The following is a 25,019-nucleotide window of genomic DNA, read 5'->3' on the forward strand; positions in this document are numbered from 1 at the left end:
TGAGATGCTCTTTAAGGCTATTCTATAGACCTAGCATATCTTTATGTACCCCATCATTACCTTTGTATTGAGGTAAAATTCACAAATCATAAAATTCACCATTTTGACCTTTTAAAAGTACCCCACACAGTGGTTTTTGGTCTATTCACAATGTTATGAGTGACACCATTGGAAATGGTGGAATAGAGAATTCCAGGGACCCATCTCTCCAGAAAAACAGCTAATGAGCTGACAAAACCTATCAGAATCACTTTGTTTTTTTTTTTTTTTTTTAATTTTTTTTTTCAACGTTTATTTATTTTTGGGACAGAGAGAGACAGAGCATGAATGGGGGAGGGGCAGAGAGAGAGGGAGACACAGAATCGGAAACAGGCTCCAGGCTCGGAGCCATCAGCCCAGAGCCCGACGCGGGGCTTGAACTCACGGACCGCGAGATCGTGACCTGGCTGAAGTCGGACGCTTAACCGACTGCGCCACCCAGGCGCCCCAGAATCACTTTGTTTATACAACCCTGGGGTCTAGCCAAAAACATGTAACGATCAGAGGAAGGTATGGTGAAGAGAGAAGCTGTTGCTTTATGGTAAGAGAGCCCTGTGGCATTTTAAATTGCCTGCCTCCCATCCCTTACACCCCAGATCTGTGACAGCCATGAAGACACAGAGAGAGGGATACATGGACCTTATTTTTTTTAAAAGCTGTGGTTGTGGATTCTGACCTGTCTGGTGATCCCTGAAGGGTTGGCACAGGGCTTGTCTTTGTTCTGTCTGACTTTAAAGCCTTTAAAGGTACAAGTAATGGCTGTGTAACAGCTTGGGGCAAGGGACAGTACTCAGGAGGGGCAACAGACAGAAAGAAAAGCCTGGCAGGAAGAGTCTGGGAAAGGAGACACACAGAGGATAAGGGCTTTCTAAAGTCTCCATGTATACCGGGGAATCAAAAAGGCCATGCATGTAGCCAGGGCTGGATGCATGCTCCAAAAAGGCCTGATTAAACACTAGCCTTCACCTCCGGCTGGCCTGCAGGCTGGATGCAAGCAGGGAGCAAGGGCTAAGGCACAGGGGTATAAATGGCCTGGCCAAGCATCGGAGGGCCCGACACACAGCCAATGTGCTTAGACTGGGAGAATTGGGGGAGGGTTTTTTTTTTTTTCCTCTTTTTTTCCTTTTTTGGATCTACGTGGTTAAGGAAACTGTCAAAACACAAGGTGACCACCCAACAGGAACAGACTTCATCAGGCTGCATACAACAGCGGTCACATGGACTTTATGAAAAGAATTTAGAAAAATCACGAAAACGAACAAGCACTAACAAACCACAGCAAGCAACGACAGCAAACGGGGGAGGGGTGCACATCTGATTTCTACAGTTGCAACACAATATTGGAAATGTCCACTTTTCATCAGTGTTGTACAACCATGCGACTCTCTAAATCCCAAGCATTTCCACCATCTCCCCCCAAAAGAAACCCCAAACCCATCAGCAGTCCCTCTCCGTTCCCCGTCACCCCAGCCCCCGGCAACCACTAATCTACTTCCTGTTTCTGGACCTGTCCTATTCTGGACATTTCATATAAATGGAATCCTACCGTGTGTGGTCTTTTGTGTCTGGTTTCTTTCATCGAGCATAATGTTTCAGGGTTCGTATGTTATAACACGTACCAATACTTCATTCCCCTTGATGGTCAAATAATATTCCATTACGTGGATATAACACATTTTGTTTATCCAATCACCAGTCACATCTGAGTTATCGCCACTTTGTATTACAGATAACTAACATCCTTGTACAAGTTTTTGTACCAACATATATTTTCGAGTCTCTTGGGTATCTATGGTGACTATTTTAACTTTTGGGTGAATGGTCAAACTGTTTGCCATAGTGGCTACACCTGTTTACATTCCCACCGGCTGAGGACTCCAATTTCTCCACATCCTGGATTTTTCTTTTTCTTTTTTCTTTTTCTTTTTGTTATTTTTCTTTTTTAAAAGTTGATGATGGGGCGCCTGGGTGGTTCAGTCGGTGACAAGTCCGACTTCAGCCCATGGATCAAAGAGTAATTTCAACTTTCAAGTCTTATTTTCTAAGAAATACATTTCTTTTTTTCAAAAAAATTTTTGACATTTGTTTATTTTTGAGAGAGAGAGAGAGAGAGAGAGAGAGAGAGAGAGAGAGAGAGAGAGAATGAACAAGTGGGGAAGGGGCAGAAAGAAAGGGAGACACAGAATCCAATCCGGGCTCCAAGCTGTCAGCACAGAGCCTGATGCGGGGCTTGAACTTGTGAACCACAAGATCACGATCCAAGCCGCAGTTGGATGCTTAACCAACTAAGCCACCCAGACGCCCCCAAGAAATACATTTCCTAAGGCTAGAGCTGCCAGAGAGAGTGATTTCTCTGATGGATCTGGGCAAAGTAAACTGAAAACCTTCAGGAAAGGATTCACCATTCTAGATGCTGTTAAGAATATTTGTGATTCATACAAAGAGATCAGAATATCAACATTAACAGGAGTTTGGAAGAAGTTGATTCCCACAATCATGGATGACTGTGAGGGGTTCAAGACTTCAATGGACGAAGTCACTGTGGATGTGGTGGCAACAGCAAGTGAAGGAGAACTAGAAGGGGAGCCTGAAGATGTGCGGGAATTGTTGTGATCTCATGATACACTTGAATGCATGAGGAGTTGTCTCCCATAGACAAGCAAAGAAAGTAAGAGAATGGTGGATGGAGAATCTACTCCTGGTGAAGATGCTGTGAAGATTATTGAAATGACAACACAGGATTTGCAATATTACATACACTGAGTTGATAAAGCAGCAGCAGGGTTTGAGAGAAGTGACCCCAATTTTGAAAGAAGTCCTACTGTGGGTAAAATGCTATCAAACAGCGTCACAGGCTATAGAGGAATTGTCTGTGAAAGAAAGAGTCCATCAGAGCAGCAAATGTCACTACTGTCTTATTTTAAGAAATTGCCCCAGCCACCCCAGCCTTCAACACCCACCACCCTGATCGGTCAGCAGCCATCAATATGGAGGCAAGAGCCTCCACCAGCAAAAAGATTCTGACTTGAAGCTCAGATGATGATTAGCATTTTTAAGCAACAAAGAAAGTCTTTTTTAAAATTGAGGCACGGCATTGCTTTTTAGACATAACGCTACTGCACATTTAATAGACTAAAGTATAGTGTAAACATAATTTTATATGCACTAGGAAACAAAAAATTCATTTGACTCACTTTACTGCAATATTTACTTTGTTGTAGGTTGTCTAGAACCAAATTTTCAATGTCTCCAATGTGTGCCCATACCTATGTTTCTAAGGGGTTTACAGTCCTAGCTCTTACATTTAGGTGTTTGATCCATTTCGAGTTATTTTTTGTATATGATGGGAAGAAGGAATCCAACTTCATTCTTTCACATGTGGATATCCAGTTGTCTCTGTCTCATTTGTTTAAAACACTATTCATTCCTCACAGAAGTAGTCTTAGCACCCTTGTCGAAAGTATGTTGGCCATAGATGTGTCGGTTTATATTTGGACTCTGTATCGATATGTGAGTCTATCCTTTGGTCACTATCACATGGTTTTGATTGCTATAGCTTTGCAGTAAGTTCTGGAATCAAGAAGTTGAAATCCTCCAACTTTGTTCTTCTTTTTCCAAGACTGTTTTGGCTAGTTGGGGTTCCTCATGTCTGCATCTGAACTTTAGGATGAGATTGCCTCAAGGTATTTTTTTATTTAAAATTAAAAAAAAAAAATGTTTATTTATTTTTGAGAGAGAGACAGAGCACGAGCAGGGGATGGGCAGAGGGAGAGGGAGACACAGACTCTGAAGCAGGCTCCAAGCTCTGAGCTGTCAGCACCAAGCCTGATGTGGGGCTTGAACTCATGAACTGTGAAATCATGACTTGAATCGAAGCTGGATGCTTAACCGACTGAGTCACCCAGGGGCCCCTCAAGGTATTTTCTAATTTCCCCTGTAATGTCTTCACTAATTCACTGGTTACTTAGGAATGTGTTGTTTAAATTCCACATATGTGAACTTCCTACTTTATTGTTATGAATTTCCTTTTGCTATTGATTTCTCACTTTATTCCATTGTGATCAGAGAACATACTTTATATGATTTCAGTCTTTTACATTTATTGACATTTGTTCTATGGCTTAATATATGCTCTATCCCAGAGAATATATGCTCTATGCCATATGTTCCACACTTGATCTTAGCCAAAAGGCCGAGAAGCGATATGCCATATGTTCCATATGCACTTGAGAATAATGGATATTTTGTTACAACTGAGTGAGATGTTCTTTAGATGTTGGTTGAGTCTAGTTGGTTGTTGTTCAAGTCTTCCATTTTCTTTTTTTATTTTATTTTATTATTATTAAAAAAATTTTTTTTAACGTTTATTTATTTTTGAGACAGAGAGAGACAGAGCATGAACGGGGGAGGGTCAGAGAGAGGGAGACACAGAATCTGAAACAGGCTCCAGGCTCTGAGCTGTCAGCACAGAGCCCGATGCGGGGCTCGAACTCATGGACTGCGAGATCGTGACCTGAGCTGAAGTCGTTCGCTCAACCGACTGAGCCACCCAGGCGCCCCCAAGTCTTCCATTTTCTTGACAGTGACGTACTGCTAGTGAGGTCCTGAAGTATCCAATGATAACTGCTGGACTACCTGTTTCTTCTTTCCATTCTGTCAATTTTTGCTTCATGTATTTTGGTGTATATATTTTATTATTGTTATATCTTCTTGATAGATTGACTCTTTTACCATTATGTAATGTTCTTTGTCACTCGTAATAATTTTCATCTTAAAGTCTATTTTGTCTGATGTTAGTTTAGCTAGTTCAGCTCTCTTTTGGTTATTGTTTGCATGGACTATCTTCTCCCACTTTTTTATTTTCAATATTTTTTTGTCTTTGAATCTAAAGTGAGTATCTTGTAAATAGCATATACTTGGATTGTGTTTTTTAAAAAATCTATTCTGCCAATCTGTCCCCTTTAATTGGAGAGTTTAATTCATTTACATTTAATGTAATTACCGATAAAGAAGGATTTCTACTGTTTTGTTTTCTATATGTCATGTCTCTTTTTTTTTGTTCCTCAGTTTCTCCATTACTGCCTTCTTTTGTGTTAAAGAGGTATATTTCTTAGTGTACCATTTTAATTCCCTTATAATTTCTTTGACTATTTTTGAGTTATTTTCTTAGTGATTGTGTTAGGGATTATAATTGCCATATTCAAGCATGTGATAAGGCATTTATAATCGCAATTATATGTACAAATATTATAGTACATATAATAGTAAATTTAGTATTTAGTAAATAGTAAATATTTGTATCACATACTATAATTAAAATACATGTATTGAAATACTGTATAGGCAAAGATGTAGTAAAATCAACAAGATTTCAATTTCCCCAACCCTTTCTGGATATATCAGGTTAACCCAATGTGCCTCTAAGTGAAAACTTATCAGCATAATTGATAATGCCTTTTTGGTCAACGTCACAGAACTTATTGAGGAGGAACAAAATAGGTCACCCCAAAATATGTCACTTTGACATACTGATTATTTTGAATTAAAGTTACTTAAGAAACAGCCAGTACAAGAAGGATACTCTGAGGCCCCATTTGTCCCCCTGAAAGTGGGAAATAAGTCTCCATGTGAAAGGTACCTTTCCAGTATGTACCAGAAGGAAGAAAGACATTCTTATCACCAGAGATAGGAAATTTAAGGCCAAGAAGCCTGTATAAACAAAACTTGCTACTACTTCACTAATTTACTACCCAAAGCCCAACCCCTTTTGTCTTATCAATTCTTCACAAATTTATTGTCTAAAAGGTATGAAAGTTACCAGCTTTGGTTACTTCTTGGGGGCCTCCATATGTATGACATTAAATTTTTCTCTTGTGGAATCTATCTTATGTCAATTTAATTATTAGACCAGCCAAAGAATCTACAAGGAGAGGGAACCTACACTGTGAAAGACAAACAAATACTGTGGTAAATGAAATGTATATAGTACTTTGTTTTGAATGAGGCTGAGAGAGGCTCTCCTCATATTGTTAGCTGATAAGTCAATAAAAATAGTTTATCACTATGTGATTTTTAGCACGAAACTTAGAAGGAATTGAAAGAATTTAGGGATGCTGCCATAACAACATTCCTTCCATTCCAGGTACTTCTGTGAACACATTCTCAGCACCTCTAGCTATAAAACCCCAAACCTGCAACAGAACTGATGCGAAAATCTGTCCCATTCTAGCCATCAGTAATATTTGTCTTGAATATTAAAAACAAAGTCCCATTCTCATTCAGATATTCATTAAAAAAAATTTTTTTTTAATTTTTTTGAATTGTTTATTTATTTATGAGAGCGAGCAAAAGAGAGAGAGAAAGTGAGGGGCAGGAGGGGCAGAGAGAGAGGGAAACACAGAAATTAAAGCAGGCTCCAGGCTCTGAGCTGTCAGCACAGAGCCTGATGCAGGGCTCAAACTCATGGTCTGTGAATTTATGACCTGAGCTGAAGTCGGACACTTAACTGACTGAGCCACCCAGGTACCCCCAGATATTCATTCTTCATGTGTTATTTTATGCTTGATAATTATTATAAAACTTTATATTACATTAATCAATTGCTTTTATTCAATTGTATCAATAAAAAGCTTCTGGGTTGAATCAGTTATTTCTGAACATGTTAAAAAGAAAGCCAGAGGCCCAAAATGGCCTCACTTAGGCCAACTCACCAAACTGAGGCTTAATACCTCCCCTAACTGAAGTTCTAACCTCCCCCAGAAATGTAGTCTTAACTGGTCAGTCAGGAAGCTTCTGGTCAACACTAATAAAGTACTCTGTCACATGGACTCTCTCCATCCCCCAAAGGAAGATGACATAATCCACCTAATAAGACCCGTTTGTCCCCAAAGGTCATCTCACCTGAAATAGTCCTTTTTTCTGTTTATAACTTTCTTGTCTTGCTTTTAAAACCCCTTCCCTTTCTGTAGCCCTTTGGAGCTCCCCTCTACTTGCTGGATGTGATGCTGCCTGATTCATGAATCAATTAATAAAGCCAATTAGATCTACAAAATTTACTTGGTTGAATTTTTGTTATTTCACAAACCTTATGCCAAAGGAAATATTAACAAAGTGAAATTCGATCGCCTATTTTACATCCTTTCTTGTACACAAGTAGGATATGTGTCCATATAATTTAAAAAAAAATTTTTTTTTTCAACGTTTATTTATTTTTGGGACAGAGAGAGACAGAGCATGAACGGGGGAGGGGCAGAGAGAGAGGGAGACACAGAATCGGAAACAGGCTCCAGCCTCTGAGCCATCAGCCCAGAGCCTGACGAGGGGCTCGAAATCATGGACCGCGAGATCGTGACCTGGCCGAAGTCGGACACTTAACCGACTGCGCCACCCAGGCGCCCCATGTGTCCATATAATTTTTAAGTGTTAAAACACAGACACTGTTTGGGGACAAAATTCTGTGGGGGAAAGGTCGGGAAAATACAAAGTTAGGGACAAACAGGAATGACGTAAAAATTTCCGACTGCTAAGGAAGAGCTTTTTCAGGGGCTCCTGGGGGTGCTCAGTTGGTTGAGTGCCTGACTCTTGGTTTTGGCTCAGGTCACGATCCCAGGGTCAGGGGATGGAGTCTGTCAGGCTCCACACCGAGCGTGGAGCCTGCTTAAGATTCCCTCCCTCCCTCCCTATCCCTCTCCCTCTCTCTCTCCCCTCTCTCCCTCTCCCCCACTCGTGTGCGTGTGCACTCTCTCTCTCTCTCAAAATAAAAAAATAAAATAAAAAGGAGTTTGTTCCGAAGGCTGATGGTAGATATCACGTGGGCTTTATATCTCAGGGGCTATAAAAAAAATACTCGTATTAAAATGTGCTAGAAACGATATACTTTGCAAATATAAACTTGTGACACAAGTTTTATGTCTTAGATGTCAACCAAAGGAATGAATGAGGAAACACAAGGTGTTTCTTTAGAGGGTCAAGTCTGAAGACCCCAAAGGAAGCCCTTCATGCGTTGCCTTTGGGCCATAACCCACCTACGAAGTGTGTACTGTCAGGAGTCCTAGGTTCGGCACACGGGTTGGAAGGACTTTACACGTGAACAAAGTAAGGCTCAAAGAAATGTAACAACTTGGCAGAGGTGGGGACGGGAGGCTCTGTGTCGCTCCAGGTCTGACTTCCAGTCTCCCGACGGTCACTATTCCTCCGGGCTGTCTCCCACTGTGTTCTCTGAGGTGCCCTTCAAAGGCGGCCCAGGTAAATTAGGAAAAAAAGACAACCCTGCCTCGGGAGTGCTACATTCCCACCAGTGACACAGGCAGCTGGGGTTTCTTTTAAAAGCCATTTCCACAAGTATATCAATCTCCACGCATAATAACTGGCTACAGACAGACCTGGTTAGTAACAGCGCAATATAATTAAATGCCCTTTCATCCAGGCATTTCAAAGGGCTTCATCAACGTTAATTATGCCCCAAGCCCTTGTGAAGTGGTGCTTGATTCAATTTTGTGAGCATTGAAAGTCAGGCAAAGGCGATGCCACCGGCCCAGGGGTTACACAGTTTGAACGTATACCTATTAGCAGCCCTCAAGTGTGTGGCGAGAGGCGATTCAGAGTCGAGGTGACAACCGGCAGAACTCCTGACATTAAGCTCCGCCTCCAAACCTCAGAGCTGGAAAACTGCAAAATGGGGGTGTCTGGGTCTGCTGGTAGGGAGGGAACGAGGGGTGGGGCCTGGGTGGCTTCACCGACTTCCTCTTTTTGCAGAGGAACCACACCAGGTGTGTTCACAGAAGTTATTTAAAGGGGGAAGTGTTCAACAAGTCCACGTGGATGGCTAACCCAGAACAGGAATTTGACCTTGGACTCCGTGACTCTGTCTCAAGACTAAAACAGATTCCTGCCCCACTGAGGGGCAGGTTGGGAGAACTGGCTGGTGGTGGCCTCAGGCCAGCATCTTCACCTGCCACATCTTTGGATCCTGAGTTCCTCCGCCCGCGATGTCAGATGGGGACGATGCCGCTGAGGCAACACCTAATTGGCTCCCAACTGGCTCTCGACTTCATTGGGCAGAGTCCACTGAGGTGGAAGAGAAGGGAGGAAAGAGGCAAGGGCCAGCCTCATTTGGAGGCAAATACCTCCATGGGGGCTCCTGCCAGTGGAGAACTTCAACTGCCCGAGAAAGACCAAGACATGGCCAAAGTCAGAGTGAGCAAGTGGCAGGGCCGGACCTTAACAGGTGTCCCCAGCACTTTGGTCCCATATATACAGGTGAGGAAGTAGTGAGGCCTCCCAACTATCAGGAACCTTATATTGAGGACACAGGTCGACCCAACTGGGACGCTTTGAAAACGAAAGGGGGCTCTATTAATATACGTGGCCGTGAGGCACAAGCCAGGACTTTTGGTCCCTGTACTCACAGTGCAGCCTCTGAATGGGAAGGGCTGCTGGAGAGGGAAGGAGGGTGAGGGCCACACTACAAGCAGGCAGCAAGGTTTCAAACTCAGCTGCTTTCTTGGCGTGGCTTCAACAGACCTCAATGTCAAGGGTGGGGCAGCAAAATCAAGGTCACTTCTCTCTCTGCTTCAGCTTCCCTGTGTGGATTTTGAAGACCAGAAGTCCTGGGCTGGGGTCCTGCCTGTGCCACTTACTGCTGTATGACTTCAGGGGAATTACCTTAACTCTCTGAGCTTTGGCTTCCTCTCTGAAAAATGGAGGATTGTAAACCCTCATGGGATTGTCATGTTACATGAAATAACATACATGTTGGGAATGTCATGTTACATGAAATAACGTACATGTTGAAACATCACCTGGCACATAAAAAAGTACTAAAACAATTCTAGCTTGTTACTATCATTATTTTTTATCATTTTTATTTTTATTATCACTATTCTTAGCAATAGCTCTAAGGACCTTTTTGGCGCCAGCTACGACTCTGGAAAAAAAGTAAAACGGTTTCCAGAAAAGCAGCCAAAGGTCCCAGAGGTAGGAAACCTTGCCGAGTGAAACCTCAACTCAGATCTCCCGTTCTAACATCTGCTTTACATCTGCCAACAAGAGCCTCTATTTAAATATCACGGTGACAAGACCAGTCATTACTTGCTATTTAAACTCACCTCCCACAATCCCTTGGGCTTAAAACTGCCAACAATTCAGTATGAATTGCATTCTGGCTTGCTCTGAGGGTTACTCATATTCAAATACAAGAGGGGCAGCTGCCTGGCTATCCAGGCTCTGCTACTTCTGTAACCTGGCTTCAGGCCAGCTCCCTGATGCTTACCTTCTCCAGCAGGGGAGGCATTATCTTCCCCAGGATTGCCATTTCAATACTTACTAACCAGTGTCAGGGAGAGAAGGGGCCTGGCAGAGTGGTGGGCCCAATGCAGGCAGCAGAGAGCCATGGATAAAAGCAAGGGCCTTGGCAATGCACACACTCAATTTGAATCCCAGCTTTACTACCTACTGACTGTGTGTCCTTGGGCAAGTTAATTAACCGCTCTGTGCCAGTTTCCTAATACGTAAAAGGGGGTTGTAATAATACCTACCTTGAGGGGCCCTGTAAGGATTAGCACAGTCCCTGTCATATAGTAAACAGTCAACACAAGTTAGCTGCTGCTATGATTGTGATGATGACTACAGGAACTGGGAACGGGCTATGGAAGTGTGATAAAGGACCTATATTTTCCTGCCAGGAAAACTGCCAAAGGTGATACCTGAGCTGGAGCTGGAAGAACACGTAGGATTTCTATCAGTAGAGACAGGGGTGGATGCAGGCAGCTTCAGTTTCCTACATCTGTAAGTTCAGGTCTTGGTCGCAACCGCCATGTAGGGTGGATTTAAAACTGACCTGCCGAGAAGTTGCATGCCTTTCCCCCAAGTTACAATGACAGACAGTGAGAGAGCTGGGCCTTGAAGACAGGTCTCTCTGAGTCTAAAGGCCATGCTGGTAACACCCCTCCTAGCTCTACTTTTGTATCAAAAATGTCCTGAAGGCTAAGGCACTGATAAAAATAGCTTCCCCCACCTCTCCCCCAGGCTGCAAACTCCTTCAGGGAAGAGAGAGCTCAATGGTTTATACAGCCCCGCCCACCCCACACAGGCCGGGAGGGCAGGTGCTCAGCTGAAAGCCTATTCGCTAAACACAAGAAACTGAGGCCTGACTCTTCCAGGCTGAGGCCAAGCCTCCAGTGCCGGCAACCCCTTGCGATGCTGCCTTCTGGGCAGCTGGCCTCTTGGGCTCCCTTTCACAGACCCCCCCTTCCCCCCCTGCCCCAACAACCGGGGCAGAGAGCAGCGCTGCAATTCAAACGGCGTGCTCCTAACTTCATCTCATTGATAAAGTTGCACTTGGGCCCTCTTAACGTTTTCCTTGCCCCAAATATAAGAGATGATTTGGAGGCAGCCTGCCCAGCCCACATAACCGCTTTTCTCTGAGAGCCGCGTACAAGGAGGGAGCCCCAGAAACCTGTCTGCTGTGTGAGACTCCACCCACCTGCCCACCACAGATTGGACCAGGGTAGACACCTGACCCAAACTGGCCAATCGGGTCTTCCCTCTGTCAAAGGCGGGGGAGGAGTTCCAATTTGTTCTAATCTCCTTCTTGCCCTTCTTAACCTCTGGTGGCAGGAGCTACCTTGTAGTCTCATTATAATAGTTTTCCCTTTTGTCTCAGCGCCTCTGAAATGGGTTTTTATTCCCTGCAACCCAAATAGCCTTAACCAAATCAAGGTGGAAGGAAGCAACTTCCTCTCTCCCTAGGCACAATTAACTACACGCTCCTCCGCTTTGGGCACCTGCCTCTGTTCCTCTTTGTAAACCCCAGGCACTCGTGAGTCAAGCACCTCCCGCATGCCTCCTGCGTGGGCTAGGTGCTTTTTCATTGATCCACATGGCTGGAGGGAGGAGGGATGGAGGGAGGGATCACTACCACCATTCTACTCATAAAAGAAGCTCTGAGGGGCTAAGCCATATGTCCAAGGGCACTTAGCTGGGAAGGAGCAGATTAGGGATTCGAGGACGCGTCTTCTTTCCCTTGATCCCCCCTGAACTTCAGTTCGCTCATAACTGTGCGTGTGCCTGTCTCCCATCTCAACTCAACTCCTAAGCTTGTTGGTAGAGTCACCATGATTGTTTTACCTTTGCTCCGGCACCCGGAAGGTACTTCTACAATAAGTAACAGAGATAATTTGTCATTGAAACGGAAACTTATTAGAAATCTCACCTGGGAGAGTGTTCTGTGTTTTCTTAGATTCTGTATCTGTTTGGCACACATTCATCACAGCCAACTGCATTAACTGTATTTTCTTGTGTTCTCTGTTCTTGATGCTCTGGCATTTGTGGCCTCACTCACCGGGCAGAGAACACCTCTCCCAGGGCTAGCCAATTCTTAGAGACAGCAGGGACGCAAGCAGCACTCTGGGATGCTCACTGCAGCCCTGTTTACACTCACCCCGCAGTAGAAACAACCTGAACATCTAACAGTAGGGGATGTGTCCAGAAAGTTTTGATAGAGCAGCTCAACAGATTACTGGGCAATCCGTTCAAAAAGTATGCGTTAAATCACGACTCAATGACACGGGGAAATAACCCACAAATAGGGCTACGTGAAACAACCAAGATACGAAACTTTCTGTGCAGTCTGATCCCAAAAGCGTAACACCAAAAAAAGACAGGAAGGAGAAATATGAACAAGGCTTATCTATGAGTAATAGAGTAGGTGATTTAAAACAAACAAACAAATCTTCTAAGTGGGAATACCTCCCTTTAAAAATATTTCTCGGGGCGCCTGGGTGGCTCAGTCCGTGAAGTGCCTGACTTCGGCTCAGGTCACGATCTCACGGTCTGTGAGTTCGAGCCCCGCGTCCGGCTCTGTGCTGACAGCTCGGAGCCTGGAGCCTGCTTCGGATTCTAGGTCTTCCTCGCTCTCTGCCCCTCCCCCACTCGTGCTCTGTCTCTCTCTCTCAAAAATAAGTAAACCTTAAAATTTTTTTAAAAATATTTCTCTTTCTCTTTTTATGTTTTTCTCTAACCCCCTGTCTTTATGTACTTCAATGAGTGTTTCTTTCTTCTGGATTACCCGTTCTCCTACATTTGTGCCTGTTTTTGACGCTAACAGGCACGCAGACCCTGGAAACACGTGTTAGCCAGGGCTATGCTGTGTTACTCTCGGGTTAGAAAAACACCGCATTTCAAAACCAGACAGAAAGCTCTTGCCTTGTAGGAGAAGGAAGCCTCGCTGCCGCCGGGGTCTGCGCTGCTTGTGGGCGGGAGCGGGCGCAGCTGCAGGGCCGCACCGCGGGCTCGGTCCATGGCGCTAGTGGAACATTCCCTGGGAAGCTGGAGCTGCCGCTAGGCGGGGCCGAACCCGGAGACCATCTCTCCTGGTGGGGGGGTCACCTCCTTTCACGGGGCCGTTGGAGGACTTCGAGGCTCTTCTGGCTGATTTACAGCCTCTCCCTCACCTTCACCCTGAGAAGTGCCAGGTTCTGTCTCTCCCAAGCAGGCAGGCGAGGGTGCGATTCCTTATCCTGGCGGCGCCCTAGGGTGGTGGGGAGGAACATGAACAATGCAAGTACAGTGAGCCCAGCTTGATCACCCAAGGGGAGATATACTTTGAGGACAAAACGCAAGCCGTCATGAGAAGTGAAGTCATTTACAAAATTATATCATGCCTTTGGCCTCCCCTAATAAAGACATGGCTCAGGATGCCTGGGTGGCTCAGTGGATTAAGGAGGTGACTTCAGCTCAGGTCAGGGTCTCACGGTTTGTGAGTTCCAGCCCCTGGCCGGGCTCTGTGCTGACAGCTTGGAGCCTGGAGACTGTTTCAGATTCTGTGTCTCCCTCTCTCTCTGTGCCTCCCCTGCTCACACTCTGTCTCTCTCTCTCTCAAAAATAAACATTAAAGGGGCGCCTGGGTGGCTCAGTCCATTGAGCGTCCGACTTCAGCTCAGGTCATGATCTCACGGTTCCTGGGTTCAAGTCCCGCATCAGGCTCTGTGCTGACAGCTGGGAGCCTGGAGCCTGCTTCAGATTCTGTGTCTCCCTCTCTCTGCCCCTCCCCCACTTGTGCTCTGTCTCTCTGTCTGTCTCTCTCTCTCTCAAAAATAAATAAAAGGTAAAAAAAAAATTAAAAAAATAAACAAAAATTAAAAAAATAATAAAAATAAATAAATAATAATAAAGACATGGCTCATCTACCTCAAAACCTTTTTCCCTGGCCCTTAAAAATTACCTTTCCTCAGGGCACCTGGTGGCTCAGTTGGTTAAGCATCTGACTCTTTTAGAATATTTTTTTTTAATGTTTATTTTTGAGAGAGAGAGACAGAGTGTGAGTAGGGGAGGAGCAGAGAGAGAGAGGGAGACACAGAATCCAAAGGAGGCCCAGGCACTGAGCTGTCAGCCGAGAGCCCGACGCGGGGCTCGAACTCACCGACCATGAGATCACGACCTGAGCAGAAGTCAGGCGCTTTGCCAACTGAGCCACCCAGGCTCCCCAAGTGTTTGACTCTTGACTTCGGCTCAGGTCGGGATCTCAAGGTTCATGGGATCGAGCCCCACGTTAGGCTCTGCACTGACAGCATGGAGTCAGTGGATGCTTGGGATGTCAGTCATGGAGCTTGGGATTCTCTCTCTCTCTCTCTCTCTCTCTCTCTCTCTCTTTCTCTCTCTCTCTCTCTCTCTCTCAAAAATAATTAGGGGCATCTGGGTGGCTCAGTGGGTTATGTATCCGACTTCGGCTCAGGTCATGATCTCACAGTTTAAGAGCTTGAGCTCCACATGGGGCTCTCTGTTGTCAGTGCACAACCCACTTTGGATACTCTGTCCCCCTCTTTCTCTGCCCCGACCCCACTTGTGCTCGCTCTCTCTTTCCCTCTCAAAAATAAATATTAAAAAAAATAATTAAACAGTTAAAAAAATTTTTTTTCTAATCGCCTTTTTGCTCCCCCCCGGCTTCCTTCTTCCCGTCATATCCTAACTGAAATCCTACCTTTTCCATAGGCTCCCCTACATGAGAAGTAGAAGATTGTCTTGTCTGCCTCTCCAGGCCTCCAAAACATATCCTGCTGTCATAATAAAGGAACCACCTGTGTTCGATATCGGAATGAAAGAACGAGAAGAAAAGCTATCTTCACGAATGGTGGAAGAACTGGGCTGCTACCCGAAAGTCAGCCTAGCACAGGTGAGGTAACACTGGACCCTGGGAGAAGACCTGTGTGACCGGATCATACCACCTCTGGGAGACTCAGGTGCCTCATCTGTAAAGTGGGGGTAATAATGTGGCTTCAAGTAAGATCGTCAATGACAGTAATTCCCATTGACTTTATCGGACTGATATTTTCAATGCTTTTCTACCAAATGTCAAGCTTTTCTACCAAATGGAGAAGAAAGATGAAGTATGCTCCTAGGGTTCTGGAAGGCCTGGCCAAAAACACCTTACCACAACGCTAAGGGTTCTTTGAAGTCTTCTTATAGTAGAAAAGAAAGAAAAAAATTAATCATACAAATTTGTATGCATCCGACATGCTCATTTCAATTTAAAAAAATGTTATAAATAGCTTTTGATCTGTTATATGCTACCTGTTTGCCTTGGCCAAGTCATTTAACTTTCCAGGCAGTTTTCTCTGCTGGAAAATACAGATAATCAGATAATAACATTTCTACCCCCAGAGGACTGTTGCGAGAATTTGATGAGATAATGCATGTAAAATGCTATGCATAACAAATGGCCAATGGATGGCAGCTATTATTAATTTTATTCTTATCAGTTTAATTATTTAATTTACCCACAAATATTCCTTTCTTTCATGCATTCATGCTACATTTATTGAGGGCTTACTATATGCCAAACAGACACAGCCTCTGCTATGCCTCAAGGCTTCAGGTTTGAAGACAAAGTTGCTCTTTGTCCTGTGACTTCCAGTTCCTTCTGTTATCTAGCCTTCTCCCCAGGAATGCTGGTTCCTGGTAGGAGTCATATGTCACAGGGCTAACACTGCGTCCAGCATCTAGGAGACACGAGACGCAGGGCTTGGCACAGGGGCAGCCACGAAGACCAGTTAGCCCAGGTCTCACTTTGTTGAAGGGCCTCAAAATTAAATCCTTGTTGCTATCTCCAGATGAGGTTACACATTCAGTATATAGTCAATACCTTAATTACATACATATACATGCCATATATATACAATACGTACAGGGTACACTCATCAATTTTATAACTCACATCCCATAATCAAACCTCCCTGACTGTAAAGTATTTGCAATCTTGTGAAAAGCATCATTATTCTTCACGATACTTTCATGTGTGGGTGAAAAGCATTATTGGGTTAAATTGATGTGTTTTAATGTTTTGAATATAGTAGCCTTAGGAAGGAAGAGTGGCCCAGGGACAGACCTCCGAGAGACCCTTAGAGGCTTGCAAGCTGGAGCCGGAGAGGCACTGGGGCACAAACTCTGGGAAGGCGTTTGCTGAATCCCCTGTTCATCCCTTGCCAAGATCCAGCCCAGGGCCTGGCATGGTGACCTCCATCTATACCTCCTGACTGGCTAAAGGCAGGCCTGTTAAGCACCTGATGCAGTCTGCAATCAAGAATGGAATGGTTTACTCAGGCCTCATCAACCACAACTCCAGAGATACAACAGCTGCAGAGATACAACCACAACTCCAGAGATACAACTCCAGCCCCGCCCACAGGATGTCAGAGAAAGCAAACAGGCCTTGGGGACATGCCAATGGGGTGATGGAAACCTAGGCCTCCTAACCTTCTTTGGACCAGCTACTTTGTTCAGGTGGGTTTCTGTGTTTGTTTTTGTTTGTGGTGGTGTTGTGACTGTCATTTAATTTGCTTTTAAAAAGCAGCTCTTCTCTCTGCCTCAGAAACGCTCAGGCCTCTGAGGCATCACCTGCAAAGACAGGAAACTCTCCCTCAGCTCGGGAGGAGTCTAGACTAAAGGCCTCGGATGGGGGGGGGGGGGAGGTGCTGCTTGAGTAGCTCAATAGGTTAAGCATCTGACTTGATTTTGGCTCAGGTCATGATCTCACAGTTCGAGGGTTCCAGCCCTGAACCTGGCTCTGCACTGACAGTCCGGAGCCTGCTTGGGATTCTGTCTCCCTCTCTCTCTGCCCCTCCCCTGCTCACATGCTCTCTCTCATAAATAAATAAACATTCAAAAAAGAAAATAAAAGCTCTGGAGGAACTCTTTGCCAGTTGCCCTCCCTTGTAAGGCGCACATTCTTTGCCTGGATGATTCTCCTTTTCTGCCTTCAAAGCACTTTTCCAGGACTAACATATGCCCAAGAGGCAAGTGGCCAACTCTCTGTTCCCAGCCACCCCTTAATTTTGAGGCCGTCACAGCCAGCAGTGAGCACAGGGTCACTGACTCAAGAAAGGAAATATAATTCTAGGTGCTTGCTTCCATTCCTCCCCCCCCCCCCCTTATCTCAATGAATTATTTCACCAACCCACAGAGCAGGTCAGACAGATGTCAGGACCATAGTTCATGGCTGCTAAGAGTAGAGTTTGCATTAGGATTTGGCTTTATCTGAAAAAAATAAAATACGCTCGTTCCCACCACCTGACGATTCGCCTTCCGGCTGCTTGAGTGCCAGTTACGCCAAGCCCTTTCCCTTTCCTGGGCTTTGGCTCACTAAAGGGTTACACTCTTCATTGCCCTCCCATTGAGCTGGAAACTACAACTTCCAGCAGCCAGTATACATCAAGAATACCTCCCCTCATTCCACCTGCTAACTCCACCATCTGCTACTGCCAGGAAGCCCGAGCCGGCGTGTAGAGGGATAATTTTGGCAAAGTTACCGCATTTCACTTCCTGATTTGGTAAAGGCTGCCATCATCTATATTAAGGCAAACCCATGCCCCCTGCAAAAATGGGGGAAAAAAGCATTCCGAGGCAGCGAGACCCAGACCTGCAAGGCTGATGACAGCAAGAAGGAAGGGTATTTGTACTAGGGGGCGTTAGATGATTCCAAATGCATTCCCTTTCCTGAAAAAAACAAAGGCTGATTTCAAGTCCCCCCCCCCCCCCCCTCTCAGGCTTAATCACTACTCACCGGCGGCGTTTTCTCTAAGGACCACCTATCGGAGGTTTCTGAGAAATGACTTGGACTCTTCGCGCAACCCGGAGGCACAGCCTCCTTAATTCCTTCCCCAACTCAAGAGCGGCCAGGGTGCTGCAGTGTTTTGCTTTCAAAGGCCGCGATGTGATTTGCCAGGACGCCTGCCAGTCAGAGGCTGGCGGCGACTTCGTGCAGGCGAGTGGCTGCGAGGAAGGGATGGGCGGGACAGCCCCCGGCTATTGGCTGTGCCGCAAAGCTTGCTTGAAGCGTAGGGGGAGAGACTTGGGGAGGCGGCGCCCTCCTCCAGCTTCGTGCTCACCTGGAGGGGGTCCCCTCTAGCGGCCGCACCAAGAACGTTGGAACAAACCCCGCTCTCGCTCTCCGGAGAGCTCAGGTGACTGCTCACCTCCCCCTGCCCGACAGGTGGTCAGCCTGCCAGGAGCGCTGCCTCCTGGGCTTTGCTCCTGCTGTTGCTGCACTTTATGCTCTCACCATCTATTCAGATCCTTCACATCCCTCGAGACCCGGCTACCCCCAAAGCCTTCCTTAGTCCTGGGGGCCATATACATCTTCCTTTGCGGGCCCTCCCCTAACACCTGTTGGCTGAGCTATATACCGACGCTCCCAGCGCGTCCGCAGCTCCGCAATGCTTAAGGTCCTCCAGTGAGCCTAGCACTTGTAATGTACAACCATAAGTACAGTAGGCAATAAATGTAATCAACACGTGCATGGAGCTTACACTTCTTCATACATGCATCTCATTTCAGATCCTCGCAACAACCCCCTGAGAGGGACGTGGAGCTCATGCCCATTTTACAGATGAAGAAATGGCATTTGGGCAGAGACCCCCAAGGAGGAGAAAGTAGCCAGATTTGGTTCAGATCTGGAGGCAGAGAGACTCAGAGGGAACACCCGAGAGCAGAACGAGGTTGGCATTTCGTAGGAACTGCCCATAGGAAAGCGTGACTCGAGCAAGATTTTTCTGGGGCGCGGGTGGTAGGAGCCGCAATCAGAGGACCCGGCCAGGGACGGCTTAATAAAACCTTTGGATTTCATCCTAAATTTAAGGGGGGGCCATTGAGGGTTCTGAGCTGGCGCGTGACAAGATCACAGGGACTGTTCTGAAGCTTGTAAAGAGGGGCTCGAGGAACACTATATGTCTGTCTGCCATTGGATCGTTGTCCATAGCAATCTTTTTTCTTTTATACATAGGGCTTGGAGGAAATGTTGTCTTAGGTTTATTCTTTTAACTAAGATTTCTGGGTAGGTAAAATTCTAAGGCTCTTGGTCTATCACAAGACATTTGAGGGATCACTTAGATAATCCCCTATTAAATTTCCCAACCCATCCTGACTTAATTAACCTGAACCTTTAAAATTCTGGCAAAGTCCCTGCGGGGTTTTTTTTTTTTTTTTGAAAAGCCTCTGGCGATTGGCCAACAACTTTTCACCTTAAAGAAACAGAGGAAACCATTGGCTAGTTACTCAGGAGGCGGGCCGAGGAAGGACTCTAGAATGTTAGGCGGTTGGTTGCCATAGCGACGGGGAGGCTACGCAGGCCAGAGTCAGCCCCGGGGAACCCGACGAGGTAGGAGGCAGTTCTTGTCCGGGAACGGGTCGCGGGGTGGTGGGGAGGAGGACCTGGCGCACCCCATGGGACACCACTGAGATCCCCGGCCTTCTGGGTGCGTGCGGAATTCTTCTGCGGAGCTGGGTGGTGCCCCAGGGCGAGAAAAAGCCAAGGTCGGGGGTGCTCCCTCCTGATGGTGTGCCCCCAGCTAAAGCGGTGATGATAACCACGGCCTGCCCTCCCCCACGGAGGTCCTATGAAGGGCGTGGGCCTCTGGCCCCCTGCCTCTGCCTCTGGGAGTGTACAAACGGTTGGGGGCTCCGTGCTGGGCAGTGGGTGGACGACAAAGAGCTGAGTTCTAACCCCAGGTCCTCCCCAGCAACTTGGGTGTCCCTCAGCGAAGTCTCCCTTCCTTTGGGCCTCAGTTTATCCACCTGTAAAGTGAAAGGGTGAGATTGGAATTTGTCAGTCACTAGCCGGCTGCTAAAGCTCCTTCCTGCTCTCTGACATGCCTTCTCGGTTCATGAAAAAATATTAAATGGATTATTTCCCCCAAGAGGGCTTTGAAAAGTGTAAAATACTTTCAAGATGCACCTTTAGCATTATATATGACTGAATCGGTAAAAATCTCATATAGTCAAAACTGCTCACTCAAATACTATAAAGTTCCACATACAGTAACAGTATATATGATTTAGTATATACCACACATTAATATGCATGTATAGATGTATAAAATATGTGATAATACTATAACAAATGATAAAGGGTTTTTTTTTTTCCTCTAACGTGTAGTTGAGTGAAGATATGCCTGTATTTATAGTCAGGTGAGTTAAAACCTTATAGAGTGTGGCTCCGAAAGGAAAGAGTTGTATTATGAATACATCTATATCGACTATGGCTAGAATATGTCTACCCCTAGTATCCATTCATTCCGCAAATATTATCGAGCAACTACTATGTGCTAGGAAACACACTGGGGATTCAGTGATGAACGTTCTATTGGGGAAGACCATAAACAAAGAAATACATATAAAATATGATGCTTGGTGGTGAAAAGTGCATCGAGAAACATAAGGCAGTGTCGGGCTGGAGAGAGAGGGGTGGTATTCTGTAGGAGAGAGTGATTAAGGAAGACTTCCCTAAGAAACTTTGAGGAGAGACCCAGACGAATCTGGTGACCGGGCCGGAAGACAATACCCAGAAGAGGGAAGGGAGGAAGCCCCATACTACAAGGAGGTATTGCAGAGGCTGAAAAGGTCCAATGCCTTTAGGTGGTGGGATATGGCAACTGCCTTCAAATACTTGAAGAAGAGTCCCAAAGAACAGTGGCTTTCCAACTTTTGGAATGTGATCCATGCTAGAAATGCCTTTTATGTTGCCATCCAGCACTCACACATGCACATGACAAACGAAAAGCTCACAAAAAAACTGCAGGCTGTGCCCTGCAGTTTGAAAATCACCGACGTGAAAAGAGAGTGGGATTGATTCCAGGCTGATTCCAAGGTGCGGAATGAGGGTGAGTGAAGGGGGAGAAAAAGGCATCAGCTTTGACACAGGCAGGAGCTTTCTAGTAATTAGAACTACCTAACGGTGAACTGCCTCGGGAATTCTCAGACTGAGTCCTGGGAGAGCCCAGCATTCTGCGAAAGGGCAACGGTCTCAAATGTTTGCTTTTGAAAACTATTTGTAGTATCCTCGTTTTAAAAAATCCAACCATACCCACTCAGGGCTGCTAAATGTCAAAATTTAGCAGGTTCACATTCAGTGCGTTCTGCCTTAGAGGTTGCTGTAGTGGTTAAGAGTGAGCAGAAGTCAGACTTTCTGGGTTCAAAGCCCGATTCCACCTCTTACTCTGGTGTGACCTTGAGTAAGTCACCTAACCCCTCTCTCTAAGCTGCTGTTTTCTTATCTATAAAATGAGGATAATACCTCACTGGATTATTGTAAGGACAGCATGAAGTATTCCATTCAAGGTATTTAGGACTGTAAGGGCTCAATAAGTGATAGTTCTTATTTTAAGCTGTTAATATATTTTCCCTGTGCATAGGTCAAAACCTAGTATTAATAAAAGCCTGCCATAGGCCTGGCAGCATCATCTCTTTCATCACGTGGATCATTGTATTTAATCCACGAGCACGTTGAGAGGAAAGTACCATTATCATTCTCACTTTACGGAGGGGGCAGTGGGCTCAAAAGATTAAGTGGCTTGTCTAGAATCAGAACTAGTAAGCGGCAGAGTACAACCTTGAACCCAGGACTGGATACTCTCGATTACTGTGCTGGTGCTCACCTGGGACTTGCTTAAACACGTACCACTGATTAGGAAGGTGGTATATCTTCATTACTCTTTTTTGAGATTCTAGGCCCATGACATCCTGTCATGAACAGTTATACAAGGACGTGCACCAGTAAGGTACATCCGGACAGTGCTCCGTTCAGACCTGGGCTGCACCTGCTCTCATCCTGGCTTCGCAGGTATGCAGCGACAAGGCTCGAAAGCATTATTGCCAGTGTTGACTTTAGGTGACTTTATGGATTGTTTTAGAAAGTCACTTTAATTTTTTATGTATTTCAAAAATTTGATAAGGTGCCCATATCACCATTATAATAGGAAGCTTAATTCTTTTTCTAAACACCTGTAATTCTATACATTAGTGCATTTTTATTTTTTATCATTTATTTATTTCTTAATTAACCTTTATATTTGAGTGTAGTTGACACACGATGTTTCATTAGTTTCAGATGTACAACACAGGGATCCCACAGGGATCCCATCATGCTGTGCTCACCCCATTAGTGCATTTTTATTTTATTTAAAAATCTTTGGGGCGCCTGGGTGGCGCAGTTGGTTAGGCGTCCGACTTCAGCCAGGTCACGATCTCGCGGTCCGTGAGTTCGAGCCCCGCGTCGGGCTCTGGGCTGATGGCTCAGAGCCTGGAGCCTGTTTCCGATTCTGTGTCTCCCTCTCTCTCTGCCCCTCCCCCGTTCATGCTCTGTCTCTCTCTGTCCCAAAAATAAATAAACGTTGAAAAAAAAATTTTTTTTTTTTTAAATCTTTTTTAAATATTTATTTTTGGGAGAGAGGGACAGAGCGCGAGCAGGGGAGGGGCAGAGAGAGAGGGAGACACAGAATCCGAAGTAGGCTCCAGGCCCCCAGCTGTCAGCACAGAGCCCAGTGTAGGGCTCAAACTCACAAATTACGAGATCATGACCTGAGCCGAAGTTGGACACTTAACCGACTGAGTCATCCAGGCGCCCCTCCCATTAGTGCATTTTAAAAATAAGAGTTTTCTTGTGGCTAGGGAAATAGATGATAGAAGTACTAAGTACTCAGTAGGAGGACTAAGACAACACAGCACTCTGGGGTGGTGAGTGAATGGTGGCTGCTTGTATAGATCCTAGAAGACATTTTTATACTGGAGTAGGTGGTTTTGCTGTGAGCATTATTGATTTCTGTTGCCTTGAATCTCTTAATTTCTTGGAGTGCACTGCCAATAGCTCTATTAAAGATTAAAGTTTCAGGGGCGCCTGGGTGGCGCAGTCGGTTAAGCGTCCGACTTCAGCCAGGTCACGATCTCGCGGTCCGTGAGTTCGAGCCCCGCGTCAGGCTCTGGGCTGATGGCTCGGAGCCTGGAGCCTGTTTCCGATTCTGTGTCTCCCTCTCTCTCTCTCTGCCCCTCCCCCGTTCATGCTTTGTCTCTCTCTGTCCCAAAAATAAATTAAAAAAAAAAAAAAAAAAAAAAAAAAAAAAGATTAAAGTTTCAGTGTAGCTTATCAACCAAAAAAGATTGAGAATTGCTGCTAAGAGACAAGTGGGGAACAAATACTGAAGGTGAAAAGGACTGGTTGAGCACGCCATCATTCATTCAGTCCTCCATTTGTTCGGAAATGGTCTAAGTTCTTTGGGGGAAAAAAAGATGAGCAAAATAGAAGTGAAGTCTGTCCACGAAAGATGAACTGCAATGGAAATTGAGTCCTGCTCCTGCTGTTAACAACTAAAATACAGACAGACATGAGGCAACTGGTTTTAGACGTAAGACAAGAGGTAGCTTAGTGTGGCAATTCCTGAGAGAACGGAAATAAGGTGAGCCCTGCAATTGCCCAAGGTTAGTGCTGGGGGCAGTTTCCGGGCCACAGTTTAGTGGGGGGGAGGAGGGTACCCTCAAAAAAGCCCAGCTTTCTGGATTGGGGAGATAGAAATCAGAGTTTAGGAAGACCGGAGAGGCTGGAATTTATAGGGTAGAATACCACAGAGGAGGGGGGACCTGCACAGGTAAAGTTCAGAAACAGGAAGAAGGGGAGCGCCTGGGTGGCTCCGTCGGTTGAGCGTCCGACTTCAGCTCAGGTCATGATCGCCCGGTTCGTGAGTTCGAGCCCCACGCCGGGCTCTGTGCTGACAGTTCAGAGCCTGGGGCCTGCTTCAGATTCTGTGTCTCCCTCTCTCTCTGTCCCTCACCCGCTTGTGCTCTATTTCTCTCTCTCTCTCAAAATAAACATTAAAAACAATTAAAGAAAAAAAGAAATAGGAAGAAGTTTCTTCTCAAGTATTTGATTCGTGATGACCGTGGTCAGAATGTGTAGCAATTGGAACAACTTACTGGTACAGGCAACAAATGGAAGAATCTTAAAAGCATTGTGCTATGTGAAAAAAGATAGTCATGATTACATATATATGACATTCTAGAAAAGGCAACTCTTGTGACAGAGAGCAGAGCAGTGGTTGCCGGATGCAGGGTTGGGAGGGAACTGATGGCAAAGAAACACGGGAAACATTTGGGGATGATGGGTATACTTATGTCTTCGTTGTGATGTATTTGACACAATTGTAAACCTTTGCCAAAACTTTGAACTGTACACTTAGAACTGATGAATTAGATTGGATGTCAATTACCTGAGCGTGGATAAATTTATAAAGTTCAAGCCATCGGTAGCTCTGTAAGCAACGTCAACAGTGAACACGTTCGGAGTTCCTGTTACAGGCAGTGCGATGTGCTTGGGAGTTAGGGTCCTCGAACTTGGTAAATCTCAGCCTCTGCCCACAAGATTCCCCAGTGTCTTCTGCAGATAGACCAGAACCCAATCAACATGGTTAACAAGAAGGTGAAATGATCCCTACACATGCTGTATTTTGCTGTTTCAGGTGCTTAGAAGAACACGTGGTAGAGTTTTTCATCAAACAAATGGAACGTGTCGCAGAACTTTGCTAAGATGGATGACTCAACACACAAAGACCAACACCCTGGCAAAAAACATTCCAGCAAGGCCAACAAAGTACAGAAAGGTCTTGTGAATTTAATTACAGGTGTCTTTGAGGGGCAAGAGAGCTCTTGACATGTGTTCTTTTTGG

The 25,019-nt window shown here is 45.5% G+C and overlaps 2 protein-coding genes across 18 annotated transcripts in view; one reads left to right on the forward strand and one right to left on the reverse strand.

Moving 5' to 3' along the window:
• Window positions 1–18,215, reverse strand: part of NIPAL3 (NIPA like domain containing 3) — a 65,349-nt gene extending 47,134 nt beyond the window's left edge. For all 6 annotated transcript variants that reach the window (XM_047868987.1, XM_047868983.1, XM_047868988.1 and 3 more), the window contains exons 1-2: window positions 18,095–18,215; window positions 13,243–13,567 (exon numbers count right to left, since the gene is read on the reverse strand). In XM_047868987.1, the coding sequence (XP_047724943.1) occupies window positions 13,243–13,338 (96 nt within the window). In that variant the 5' untranslated portion in view covers window positions 13,339–13,567; window positions 18,095–18,215. The remainder of the gene's footprint in view (window positions 1–13,242; window positions 13,568–18,094) is intronic.
• Window positions 18,216–18,915: 700 nt separating this feature from the next.
• STPG1 (sperm tail PG-rich repeat containing 1) overlaps window positions 18,916–25,019 on the forward strand; it is a 56,451-nt gene continuing 50,347 nt past the window's right edge. For 3 of the 12 annotated variants that reach the window (XM_047873219.1, XM_047873222.1, XM_047873223.1), the window contains exons 1-3: window positions 20,479–20,496; window positions 22,036–22,147; window positions 24,813–24,953. In XM_047873219.1, coding sequence (XP_047729175.1) covers window positions 24,881–24,953 — 73 coding nt within the window. In that variant the 5' untranslated portion in view covers window positions 20,479–20,496; window positions 22,036–22,147; window positions 24,813–24,880. The other 9 variants (XM_047873221.1, XM_047873220.1, XM_047873214.1 and 6 more) reach the window with 8 other exon arrangements.

This window comes from Prionailurus viverrinus, chromosome C1 (assembly GCF_022837055.1).
Source record: "Prionailurus viverrinus isolate Anna chromosome C1, UM_Priviv_1.0, whole genome shotgun sequence".
Lineage (NCBI taxonomy): Eukaryota > Metazoa > Chordata > Mammalia > Carnivora > Felidae > Prionailurus > Prionailurus viverrinus.